This window comes from Neophocaena asiaeorientalis, unplaced genomic scaffold, assembly GCF_003031525.2.
Source record: "Neophocaena asiaeorientalis asiaeorientalis breed wild unplaced genomic scaffold, Neophocaena_asiaeorientalis_V1.1 scaffold540, whole genome shotgun sequence".
Classification (NCBI taxonomy): Eukaryota; Metazoa; Chordata; class Mammalia; order Artiodactyla; family Phocoenidae; genus Neophocaena; species Neophocaena asiaeorientalis.
The window spans coordinates 840,669-853,006 of record NW_020172141.1 but is presented as its reverse complement, the minus strand read 5'-3'; the positions used below and the strand labels follow the sequence as shown (position 1 = coordinate 853,006).

The 12,338-nt window shown below is 39.0% G+C and overlaps 1 protein-coding gene across 1 annotated transcript in view; it reads right to left on the bottom strand.

Annotated features, from left to right (window-relative positions):
* Positions 1–12,338, bottom strand: part of DNAH9 (dynein axonemal heavy chain 9) — a 301,303-nt gene that overhangs the window by 158,366 nt on the left and 130,599 nt on the right. The window contains exons 33-34 of the mRNA XM_024752602.1: positions 6,051–6,261; positions 1,357–1,484 (exon numbers count right to left, since the gene is read on the bottom strand). Coding sequence (XP_024608370.1) covers positions 1,357–1,484; positions 6,051–6,261 — 339 coding nt within the window. The remainder of the gene's footprint in view (positions 1–1,356; positions 1,485–6,050; positions 6,262–12,338) is intronic.

Here is a 12,338-nt window from a genome sequence, read left to right as displayed (position 1 = left end):
TGATTTGAATGAACTAGACCATAATGAAAAAGTAGGATAATTAAAGGAAAAGAGCTCAGGTTTCATACAACTCCTGTTTCTTTTGGAAGAGCACACACTTATTGTAATGATTCTGTAAACGTTGAAACCATCGTAAAACGTCTAGCCTAGATGTGCTTTACGAACAAGTTTAGAAACAGTTCCCAGCTTAACAGCCACTTTATTGGCATTCAGTTTTCATTGTTTATAAAAAATAAAACATATTCTCCATGGATAAAGATTGGTCACCATTGAGGATGCATGACAGGCTCAGAATGTTTCTGATCTCAGTTTCCTTATTTATAAACAAAGAAGAAAAATGTTTTAAAGATTTGAATAAATGATTTCAGATTCTTTTCAGCTCTAAATATTGAATTAACCTGCACGCAGAAGATTCTGAAGGAAATTACAACAATACTAAAAACATGTGAGTGATGGCAGTGCCACTGAACGAAGTGAAAGTTGCTCTATGGGATGAATCAGTTCTAAGACGTCTACTGAAGATACCGGTGAGTGAAATCAGGATCTTGAAGAGTTATCTGCTATCTGCACTCCATGTTCACTGGAGCATTATTTACAATAGCCAAGATGTAGAAACAACCTAAGTGTCTGTTGATGGAGGAATGGATAAAGAAAATGTGATACACACACACACACACACACACACACACAGTGGAGTATTATTCAGCCATAAAAAGAAGGAAATCCTTCTCCAGGTTCATCCATGACAACATGGATGGACTTGGAGAGTGTTATGGTATGTGAAATGTCAGACAGAGAAAGACAAATGCTATATGATCTCCTTATATATGGAATCTTAAAAAAATAAACTCATAGAAACAGAGGGTAGGTTGGTGGTTTCCAGGGATGGGGGTGTGGGGCGGGCAGAGGAAATGCGTGAAGGTGGTCAAAGGGTACAAACTTCCAGTTACAAGATGACTAACGTCATGTACAGCATGGTGACTAGAGTTAATAACACTGTATTGTGTACTTGAAAGTTGCTAAGAGTAGATCTTAGAAGTTCTCACCACACACACACACACACACACGTAATTATGTGAGGTAATGGAGGTATTAACTAACCTTGTGGTAATCATTTTGCAATATATATTTCAAATCATCACGTTGTACACCTCACACTTACAGTGTTATATATCAATTATATATTGACAATGTTATATGTCAGTTATATCTCAATAAAGCAGGAAAAAATAAAGACAGCAGTAATGATTCCTTGCTCGGGGCCAGTCCTGTGTGGAATCAAGGTTTCCAGATGTGCCTAGGGACTGGTTTCATTGATGATTAGGGATGACGTGGGGTCCCCTTCCCCCTTGGTACCTTGTTATCATCCATGACAGTGTTCAGAGACTCGATCCACATTGGATCTATGTCACCATCAAGTAGAATCCACTTGGGCCCATCGTGGGTGATGTTGGAAAGCTCCCGCATGACGGAAGAGAACAATCCTAAGAGGAACCATGGATATCTTAATTTCCAGGTCACCATCAAGCTTCTTCCTCTTAAAACAGCCTTTTCCTATCAGCTACAACACTCAGAAGGAGGTGTACATAGGCAGGTCAGAAGTGGCTTTGTAACTTACGCTATTAAGAATCTGACCACTCCCAAGGTTCCACTCTCTCTGTGCTCTGGCCAGCTTTTTTAAGAACAGCAGCAACAGCAAAACAAGAAGGAAACCTGATGGTACTACTTTTTAACTGACAAGGGACCCAGTGAACCATTTCAACAGGCAACTATTACGTGATGGAATTACATAAAACCTTCTTAGGTAAGGTTTTCATCCTTTGGAACTGCGGCCTGGGAAAATCCTGCCAAACGCAGGCTTTGAGAGAAGGCCCTATGTGATTCTAGTTGGCGTTACATGAAATTTATCTCTTAATTTGGATAGAATTGATTTTTTATAATACTAAGCTTTCCCAATCAATAATATGGTATGTCTTTTCTTTTATTCAAATATTGTTTTATGTTCCTTAATAAATTTTTACAGCATTTTCAATGTATCTCTTTGGCTAAATGTATCCCTAAACATTTCAGTTCTTATTGTTATTGTGAATGGAATTCTTTTTCCTGACTTTCAGTTTTAGTTGACAACTGCTAGTATAGAAAAAAGCTTTCAAATTTTGTGTATTTTATTTTATACTTAGTTACCTTTAATACATATGCTTATTAATTCTAGTGATTTTTCAATACTGTCTCTAGAGTTTTATAGGTATAAAGTGGTATAATCACCAAAATAATAATTATCTCCTTTCCTCCAATTTATAAGATGTATTCCATTTTCCTGTCTTACTGCATTTTCCAGAATCCCACCAAGCAAATCTGAATGTTGGTAATAGGTCTCCTTGGCTTATTTCTGGTTTTAATGGAATTGGCTTTATTTTCTCATCATTCAGAATGCTCTTTTTTTCCTTTTGGCTTTAGGTAAAGAGTGTTAATTGTACTTAAGAGATTTCCTTCTATTCCTATTTTACTTAGAATTTTTAAAATTAGGAATGGCTACTGAGTTTTTAGCACCTAGTTATTGATCAAATTCTTTTATCCTTTAATTTGTCAATGCTTTATGTTGCTACTTTAAAAGTAATTGACTTATCCTGACATTCCTAGAACAGATGCTACTTGGTCAGAATGTATTATTCTTTTGAGATCCTGATAGATTTTAGTTACTGATATTTTATTGAGAATTTCTAAATCTGTATTAATAAGTGAAATTGGGCTATTGTTTTTGATTCTGCACAAAGGTTGATATCAAGATTATTTTGGCTTCATAAAATGAATTAAGAGGTGTCCTTTGATGATTTTGGAATTATCTTTCTTTTATTCAGCTATTATTTTAAAATTTTCCTTTTCATTACTTTTTCTACTTCTTATTGAGTAAATTTTTTAATTCTTTTTTTTCAATAAGTTTTTATCAGAGTATAGTTGCTTTACAATGCTGTGTTAGTTCTTATTGAGTAAATTTTGTTAAAATTATATTTTGCTAGTGGATCATCTATTTCTTCTAGTTTTTCGAATATGTATCATCTAATTGTGTCTCTTTCATTTTAATCTTGTCTATATCTACTGTTATATCTTCTTTCTAATTCCTAATCTTACATACTTTTACTCTCTCCCCCATTAATCATGCTCACAATGGACTTACTGGTCTTTACAAAGAACCAGTATTTATATTTATTTATCCTTCCTATATTTTTTTGTTCCTTCCCACTAATTTCAGCTTTTATCTCTATTGGTTTCTTCCCAGTTTTCTTCAGGTTTAGTTTATTACTCTTTGAATAATTTCTTAGGATGGATACTGATTTCCTTTATTTCTAGCCTACCTTCTGTAATTATTTAGAGTTGAGTTTTTTCTTATTGGCTTTAGATGTGTCCCAGAGGTTTCTGTATGAAGTATTCTTCTTTATATTGCTTCCAAGAGGGGTTGCAATTTAATTTTCCCTTTAATCCAGGGCTTACTGTTTCTTGATTGCAAATAGTAAAATTATTTTTGGTCATTTTCTTGCTATTTGTTTCTAATTCTATTGTATTAGTATCAAGCAATGTGGTGTGAAAATTGATACTTTTGAATTCATTACAATTTCTTCTGTGCCCAACTAAACTTTAATTTTTTGGAAATGTTCCATGAGCCTACCAAGAAAGGAATATTTTCTATTTACAAGATGCAAAGTTCTATATCAGTGTGTTACACTGAGTTTGATGGATGTATTTCCTAATTCTTCTATGTCTATACTTATTTTTCTGTCTACTGAATCTTTCTAATTTTGAAAAAGGTGTATTAATATAATCCACTATATGTCTACTTTTATCAAGTTCTCTTAAAATATTTTAAAAAGTTATATTCGGGCTTCCCTGGTGGCGCAGTGGTTGAGAGTCCACCTGCCGATGCAGGGGACATGGGTTCGTGCCCTGGTCCGGCAAGATCCCACATGCTGCGGAGCGGCTGGGCCCGTGAGCCATGGCCGCTGAGCCTGCACGTCCGGAGCCTGTGCTCCACAACGGGAGAGGCCACAACAGTGAGAGGCCCGCGTACCGCAAAAAAAAAAAAAAAAGTTATATTCCACTTACTTGAAAGTTCTCATTTAGTGATACAGATTTATGATTATTATAAATCTTTTTCGATTTCTCCATATTTAATGTGTATATTTAATAAAACGCTAATTTAAACACTGTTTAAAATTTGAATTATATTATGTGAGCTTAAATTTAATATGGAATAAGAAGTGCCTAAGACTAGCCGAGAAATTACAGAAAAATATTGAGGAGGGATTTACTTCATCAGACATGAAAATGATATAAAATGATTATAACCTAGATAGAATGACATTAGTATAGGATTAGATAAACAGGTGAGTGGAACAAAACAGAAAACCCAGAATCAGATGTCAATACAATTGGCCCTCTGTATCTGCGAGTTTCGCATCCGTGGATTCAACCAGCCATGGATCGAAAATATTCAGAAAAAAACAATTCTAGAAAGTTCCAAAAAACAAAACTTGAATTTGCCACACACTAGCAACTGTTTATATAGCCTTTACACTGTACTTACAACTATTTATACAACATTTACATTGTGCTAGGTGTTATTAGTAATCTAGAGATGATTTAAAGTGTATGGGAGGATGTGCATAGGATAATGCAAATACAATGCCATTTTATATGAGGTCTTGAGCAGCCATGGATTTTGGTATCCATAGGAGTTCCTGGAACCAATCCCTCATGGATACCAAGGGACAACTGCATATATGACAAGTTGGAATTTAAATTAAGAGGGAAAGGACAATTTACTTAATAAATGGTGCTGTCACAATCAATTATCCAACTGGAAGGAAATAAAGTTGATTCTCTACCTTACCTCATACTAAGCCCCAAAATAAATTCTAGATGAATAAAAAATGTTAATGTGAAAAGAACCTTTTAGACCAAATTTATGATACTATATAGCTTAAAGTTAGAAAAAGTTATAAACCAAATAGTGGTTTATAAGTTATAAACCAAATAACTTCTTAAAAAGTACATGGTAAACATGTCACGAAGTGTCTGTAGACAAATGGCAGACAGCGAAAAACCATTAGTGGTGAATATAACAGATACAGGGTTAATGTCTTTGGTATATAAAAAAGTTCTTACAAATTGATAAGAAAATAATAAGGAGGAATAAAATTACAAAAAAGCCAATTACTAAGACCAATAAGAAGGAAAGTATATTAAGCCTCATTAATAGTGAAATAAAAATTAGAGAGGCTGCTCATTAAATCCCACTGTTCTAGGCCTCTGATGGAAGGTCCTAAATTAGAGGAATCCAGGCAGTTTGACCCTGACTGGGACGACTACTAACATTGGGGTGTTAGGATGGAGCTGAGATTTCCTCATTCCAGAAGCCACATTTGTTTTAGAAAGAGGTCTTATCAGCTCATAGAGAGTTTTCTCCATTTTCTCTTCTGCTCTCTCCCAGTGACAGGAGACACTTTCCAACATCTACCAGTGATTTTTAATTCTTTGAAGGTGAGGCTGAGGTCAGCACCAAGTGAGCATGGGTTTTCTGTGGAAGGGACTGTGGTTCTAGGATCCTTCTGAGATGAGTTTTCTGTAGCACCTTCCCTATCATTCCTGGGGTGGTGCTGATAGGGAGGTACCCTCTGAGGGATGATAGACTGAACTGCTCCTTTCAGAATGAGTGGTGGGCTTCCCTATCCTACCCACGTCTTAGACCCTCTGCCAGGCAACGTAGAGACTCCATGACTTGCGATCCAGAATCACGAAACTGTATCTGAGAATGCCTGCCTTGCTTTATCCTCTTTAAGGTGCCCTCTCTCAAGAGGCAGCTGAAGAGTCCCCAAGGAAAGAGACTATCCCAAGGGCTGAGGTTCCCCTCCAAGCCCAAATCGGTTTCATTTCTTTGATTCTTACCACCTTCTTTTCTAACCCGATACAGATCAGCCCAATGTCCCCTCCTCTGCATTCACCCTACTGCATTCTCTTCTGCCTAAGGGGCTGATTTAGTCATATCCCACTCTCACCATCCTTCCATTCTCGTGTGGCCGGATTGATGACGCCAAAGAGTTCATCGCTGGTGACTGCTTTGGGGTTGAGGTCAGTCCAGACGGGGCGGCGTTTCATGATCTGGTAGGTCTTGTGCAAGGACCTCAGCACCTGCGACTTTCCAGTTCCCGCGCTGCCCACCACGAACACGGAGTGCCGCACAGCCAGAAGCTCCTCCAGCTGGACCACCTGGAAGACATGGAATTCAGCCAGAGTGACCAGCCTGTCACTCACCCACGTCCCAACTGCTCTTCTGTGAGCCAGACTGGTGTCTGAAGTGAGACCTGAGGTCAACACAGGAAGGGTTACTCCCCCCAAGATGTGATGGGGTCGTAAATGTAGGGGCAACATGATTCATTTACTCACTTATTCATCATTCCATCCTATAATTATTAGTCACAACAAAGTGCTAGGGAGTGTGCCTGGTGAGGGAGATTCAGAGATGACTCTCCGCCCTCCATCATCTCACAGTCTGATGGAGAAGCAAGTCATGTTGACAAATTATTATCATGTAAGGTGATAATTGCTATAGCTGATGTATTTATTAAGAGCTATCTGAGAAGACTGGAAGAACAATTGATTTTGTACAGATAAATGGAACATGAAAGGCTTCACAGAGAAGGGGCATTTGAACTGGGGCTTCAGGTATGAGTAGGAGTTTGCCAAGAAGATGAACAGGAAGGATATTCCAGGCAGAGGAAACAGCACAAACAAAGGCTTGTGGTGTGACAGAGCATGACACGGTTGGCCAGATAGTTTGATGAGGCTGGAGTCAAGGAGCTCCTTGAGGACAATGATACAATTGACGGTATCATCACTCTTGTTCTAGTTTGCCTCCAGGCTCACCTTTCTACACTGTTGTACACTTACTGGAATGAAAATCTGATCAAGTCACTGCCATCACGTTGTCCCTTCAGTGGTTCTCCATAGTTTTAGTGATGAAATCCCAAATCCCTACACTGGTTTACAAGGCCCTTTTGCAGCTTGGCCCAAAACAGCTTCCAGTGTTTTATCTCTCATCCCTCAGCACACACATACCAGGTAGACAATTTCTTGGAGCTCTTTAATGATTCTCTTTCCTGTGCCTGGGCCTTTAACACACCGTGCCTTCTGTTCAGAAGTGATCCCGTCTCCTGCCTTCTTCTGGCCAGCCCCTACACACCCTGCAGCCTGGGGTAGGTGTCCCATACCTACATCCTGAATCCTAGCACTTACCAATATTGCAATGGTTACTTTTCTGTCTGCCTATTAGATTATCAGCTACTCGAAGGCAGGCAGGACAGGACTTTTATAGATATTTCTCTATTTTCAGTGTCTAGCAGAGAATCTGGCAGAGACCAAGTGCTGAAGAAGCATTTGCTGGAAGTGTGAAGGATGGGGACTTCCCTGGTGACACAGTGGTTAAGAATCTGCCTGCCAATGCAGGGGACACAGGTTCGAGCCCTGGTCCAGGAAGATCCCACATGCCACGGAACAACTAAGCCCATGTGCCACAACTACTGAGCCTGCACTCTAGAGCCCGAGAGCCACAATTACTGAGCCCGCGTGCCTAGAGCCCATGCTCCACAAGAGAAGCCACTGCAATGAGAAGCCTGTGCACCACAACGAAGAGTAGCCCCTGCTCGCTGCAACTAGAGAAGGCCCAGCACAGCAATGAAGACCCAACGCAGCCAAAACCAAGCAAACAGACAAACAAACAAATAAATAAATAATTTTTTTTTTTAATGTGAAGGATGGCTGGAAAGGTTGGATGACCCCTATCAGGAAAGGTCTTGCATGTCATGAGCTAAAACATTTGAACTTTATTGTAGATCAGGTTTCCTCATACTTTATACTATAAATCCTTAATAGCTGAGGAAAGTGAACTGAAGAGGAAATGTGCTAAAATGTTGACAGAACATTTCTGTGGGACAACAGAAAGTTTTTTTCCCAAACATTTTATTTATTCTACATTAAAAAAATTACACTACTATATATAAAACAGATAACCAACAAGGATCTACTGTATAGCACAGGGAACTAAACTCAGTATTTTATAACCACTTATAAGGGAAAAGAATCTGAGAAAGTATATATATATATATTCAGATATATGTATCTGAATCACTTGCTGTACACCTGAAACTAACATGACATTGTAAATCAACTATACTTCAATAAAATAAAAAAAAGTAAAGCAAATTAATTAGTTTAAAATGACTCCTATATTTTAAAAAATTTAATTGATAGGAGTGTTAAAAAGAATTCTAGAATTGTACAACAAGGGAATTAGGAGAGTGGTACCACTTATACGAAGAGAGTAATATAAAGGTAGCTGATAAATGGCTCTTTGGGGAAAAAGACAGTTAGCTTCCATTGTGGAAGGATAATTTATTGGGATCCTGAGTTTTGCTTTCCATAGCATCAATATCTTTTTCTCCTCCATCCCAAGCTATTGCTGTTCCTCTGATTCAAACCCCAAAATCACCCAAAAGAGATTCTCAATCCTGGCTCTTGTTTTCAGCTTTCAGGGACTCAGTGCAGGATCTTCCCAGATAAAACTGAGGGAAGTGATCAGGAAGGGTCTCTGAGAAGCTGACATCTAAGCTAACATATGAATGAAAAAGAGTCAGCCATGCGAAGACCAGTGGTAGAGCATTCCAGGTAGAGTGACAGTGAGTGCAAAAGCCTTAAGTTCAGCAGCAAGCTTGGAGGGCTCAGAGAACAGAAAAATAAAAAATTAAAAAAGGAAGAGGGAGCAGTATAAGATGAGGTAAGAGAGGTAAGCAGGGGGCAGATATGCAGAAATTGATACTTGGAATTTTATTCTGAGTACAACAGAAAGCATTTGGAAGATTGGGGTGGGGTGGGGGGCAGAGAACCGGAGAGGTGGTGGCAGTGGATGGTGTTCTGGCTACTGAATGGAGACTGTATTACAAACCTAGGTTGTTTTTTTTTTCCGTGAACTACTACTGACTGATTCCCTGATATCAGAAAGACTTAAAATTGCTTTCTAGTTCCATCAACTTCTTTTTGTTCAACGGCTGTATTGAGACATAATTCACATACCATAAAATTCACCTTTTTCCAGGGGCTTTTAGCATAGTCACAGGATTACACAACCATCACCACTATCCAATTTTAGAACATTTTCATCAACCCAAAAGGAAAAACCAGACCCATCAGTAGTCACTCCCCATCCCTACCCCTAATTCATCCCTGTGTAGCCCCTGATACACATTCTGCCTCTATAAATTTGACTATTCTGGGCATTTCAGAAAATGAAATGACCTCTTTCACTTACAATGTTTTCAAGGCTCATCTATGCTGTAGCATGTACCAGTACTTCATTCCTCCTTACAGCTGAATGAAATTCCATTACATAGGTATACCACATTTTGTTTGTCCATTTATCAACTGATGAGTGGGTTACTTCTACTTTGACTGTGATTAATCCATCAACTTTTGACAGTATCTTTTGTAAGGTAAATATATATGTATCTCTATCCTTCCTTTTACCTTTTCTTCTCGTTTCCATCTCCTATCTTCTGCCAGACAAATTATACTCTTACATTGCCATGTTTGATAATATTTACATTCTGTTTCATACTTAGATTTAGACCTTCTCTATTTTCCATGATTCTAAGAGTTGAAGACAAACAGCGGCTTAGATTTTTACAATTGTAGATATTTTTCACTACAGAAGGAAGCAGTTGCCTGGAATACATCACGTTCTCTGTGGACCTCATGTCATGACTTGACAGAGGATGTTCTGAACATCAATTCAAGGTCAAATAGGTACTCTTTTCTTACACTCTATATATTGATCAATATCAGGTTCACACTTACTTTAAAAAAATCCTTTTTCTATTAGTGTTTTTAATTTTTTTTCTTTGTTAAGACAGACATATGCCTTAGTTCTCATAACTGAGAATTTCAATAAAACACATGAGACATTTCATCTTGTTTATCTATTCTTCCTTTGAATATATCTACTTTTCAGTAGAGACCTTTTCCTTAGAGACGATGGACTTCCTGACTCGATTTGGATTGATTGCTTTCTAGGTCTGCTAACAGCTATAATTTAAGGACTTCCTTTATTTGATTCTGAAATTTTTGAATCCCATGATATTTTTCTTGTTTTTCATCCTGGTTTTGCTATAGTATGTCCTCAAGTAACTTAATCAAATAGGATGAATACATAGTAAAATTTGTAACTCTTTGAAAATATCCTGAATGATAATTTGGTACGTAGTTAGTTTTGAGATCATTTCCCCTCAGAGCTTTGAGGGAATGGTTTCCTTGTCCTCTACTATCTGATATTGCTGATGAGAGGTTCTGATGTCATCCTGAATTTCATTCCTTCCTGGGTCACCTGTACCACCTTCTCAATCCGTCACCCTGCCAGGAAACTTTTATCTTTTTCTGGTGACCCTTGACTTCTGAAATTCCATTATGACGCCTCTTGGTATAAGTCCATTGAAATCTACTCTGTTCAGTACTGACTGAGCCCATGTAATCTGGACACATGTTTGTCCAGTTCTTCAAGTGCTCTCTTTCTAGAATTCCCATTGGCAACACGTTACGTAACCTAGATAATCCTCTATGTGTCACCTTGACTCTCACACTATCTGTCTCTCTTTGTGTGTGTATTATATATATTATACTTTGTTATACATATACACACACATATATATATAGTTTCATCCTGGGAGATTTCCTTGGCTTTACCTTCCAATCCTCTCATTGAATTGTGTGTGTTATCAGTGATTCAATTTTACATTTCAAAGAGCTCTTTGCAATTCTCCAATAGTTCTTTTAATACTTTGATAGCATCTCATTCTTGTTTTATGGATCTCGTTTTCTTTATTTTCGTTAAGGATACTAATTAGGACTTTAAAACGTTCTCTTCCTAACTTCCCCTGGAGTCAGTTGCTGCGTGTGTATGTGCGTTTGTGTGTGGGTGTCTGTCGGTCTGTCTGTCTCCTGCGTTGTTGATTGCCTCCAGTATCTGGTGAGCCTCAGGTTTAAACGGAGAGCTGCACTGTGTTTTCTAGGAGGCTGGGGTGGGTGCTGTCTGCGGCTTGATATGCGGGTCTCCTTCCAGGCAGGGAGGACTGAGAGGGAGGTCTGTGCTCCCAGTCAGATCTTGGCCTTTGTCTTTATTCTTCTACTTGTGGGTGAGTGAGCAGGTGCTGGCCTTCAGGCCGAGGAGCCCAAACAGAATGTATGGGCTTCAAACTCTTAGAGCAGTCATAGTTTCCCTCCTAAAGAGTTTATTAAATTCCCTTAGACCTTTCTTTTCGGCTGCAGTTACATGCTTGGCTGTGCATGGTCCGCATTCTTGGGAACCTGGGCCTAGAAGGGGGAGCTGGGGGAGAGTGTGGGGAGCTAAGTGGTACAATGATTGGGTAAACAGACTTAATGCCCTCCCCCACCGGCTTAAGGCACCCCCCTCCCCGTGTTCTCAGTCCTCTTCCCCACTCCTGCCCTCCTTCACTGCCTAGCCCAAGCCCTGAGCTTCTCCAGGGTTCTGCTTGGCAGACTGGCCGCCTCCTGGCTCCTCTTCCCCTGAAGCCCTTTCTAAGCATATTTGAGCCTGCAGCCCCCCTGCTCTGTTTGATCTGTCAACCTGCTTTCATCCTCTTCCCATCTTTCCAGAAATCTATTCTTATATCCCCTTCCCAGTTTTCACACTTCTATGGGCTTATTCCTTTTTTTTTTTTAAGTTATATTATCACTTTTAAAAGATTGCAGGATGCCTTCTCAAACCAGAGCTTCCCTAGAGGTTTTTGATGAAGTAACTTTAAAAAGTTCAAGTGTACTGTGCTATACAGCAGAAATTAGACAATATTGTAAATCAACTATATTTCAAAGAAAACAGTTCAAGTGGACAGTGTAAATGAAAAGTCAGTAGAAAACATCATCTCCTGCAAGAACCTTTAGTAGATGGCATCTGTCTTATCAGAGGAGCAGAAAGTGGTTATGAAAAGAAGGGAAGAAAAAGAAGGAAACAATGTGGGGCAACTGACAAATAAATAGAAAGAGTGAGATTCTGAGCAGAAAAAAGTGCAGAAAATGGGGAAGGAGGGTCGTTTGCCTTAGCAGACTCTCAGAGAGGCTGGGAAGATGTGGACTGTCCTGATTCTAAGATGTCAGCCTCAGTGCCTGCATCCTAGGAGCCTCATCGGATTAACTCATCTCTGGGGTGAGGGTGCCCCTCAGGATCAGAGCCTTTCAGAGGAAACCCCTCATCTGGCATCCAAAGCCCTCTACAACACGGCCAC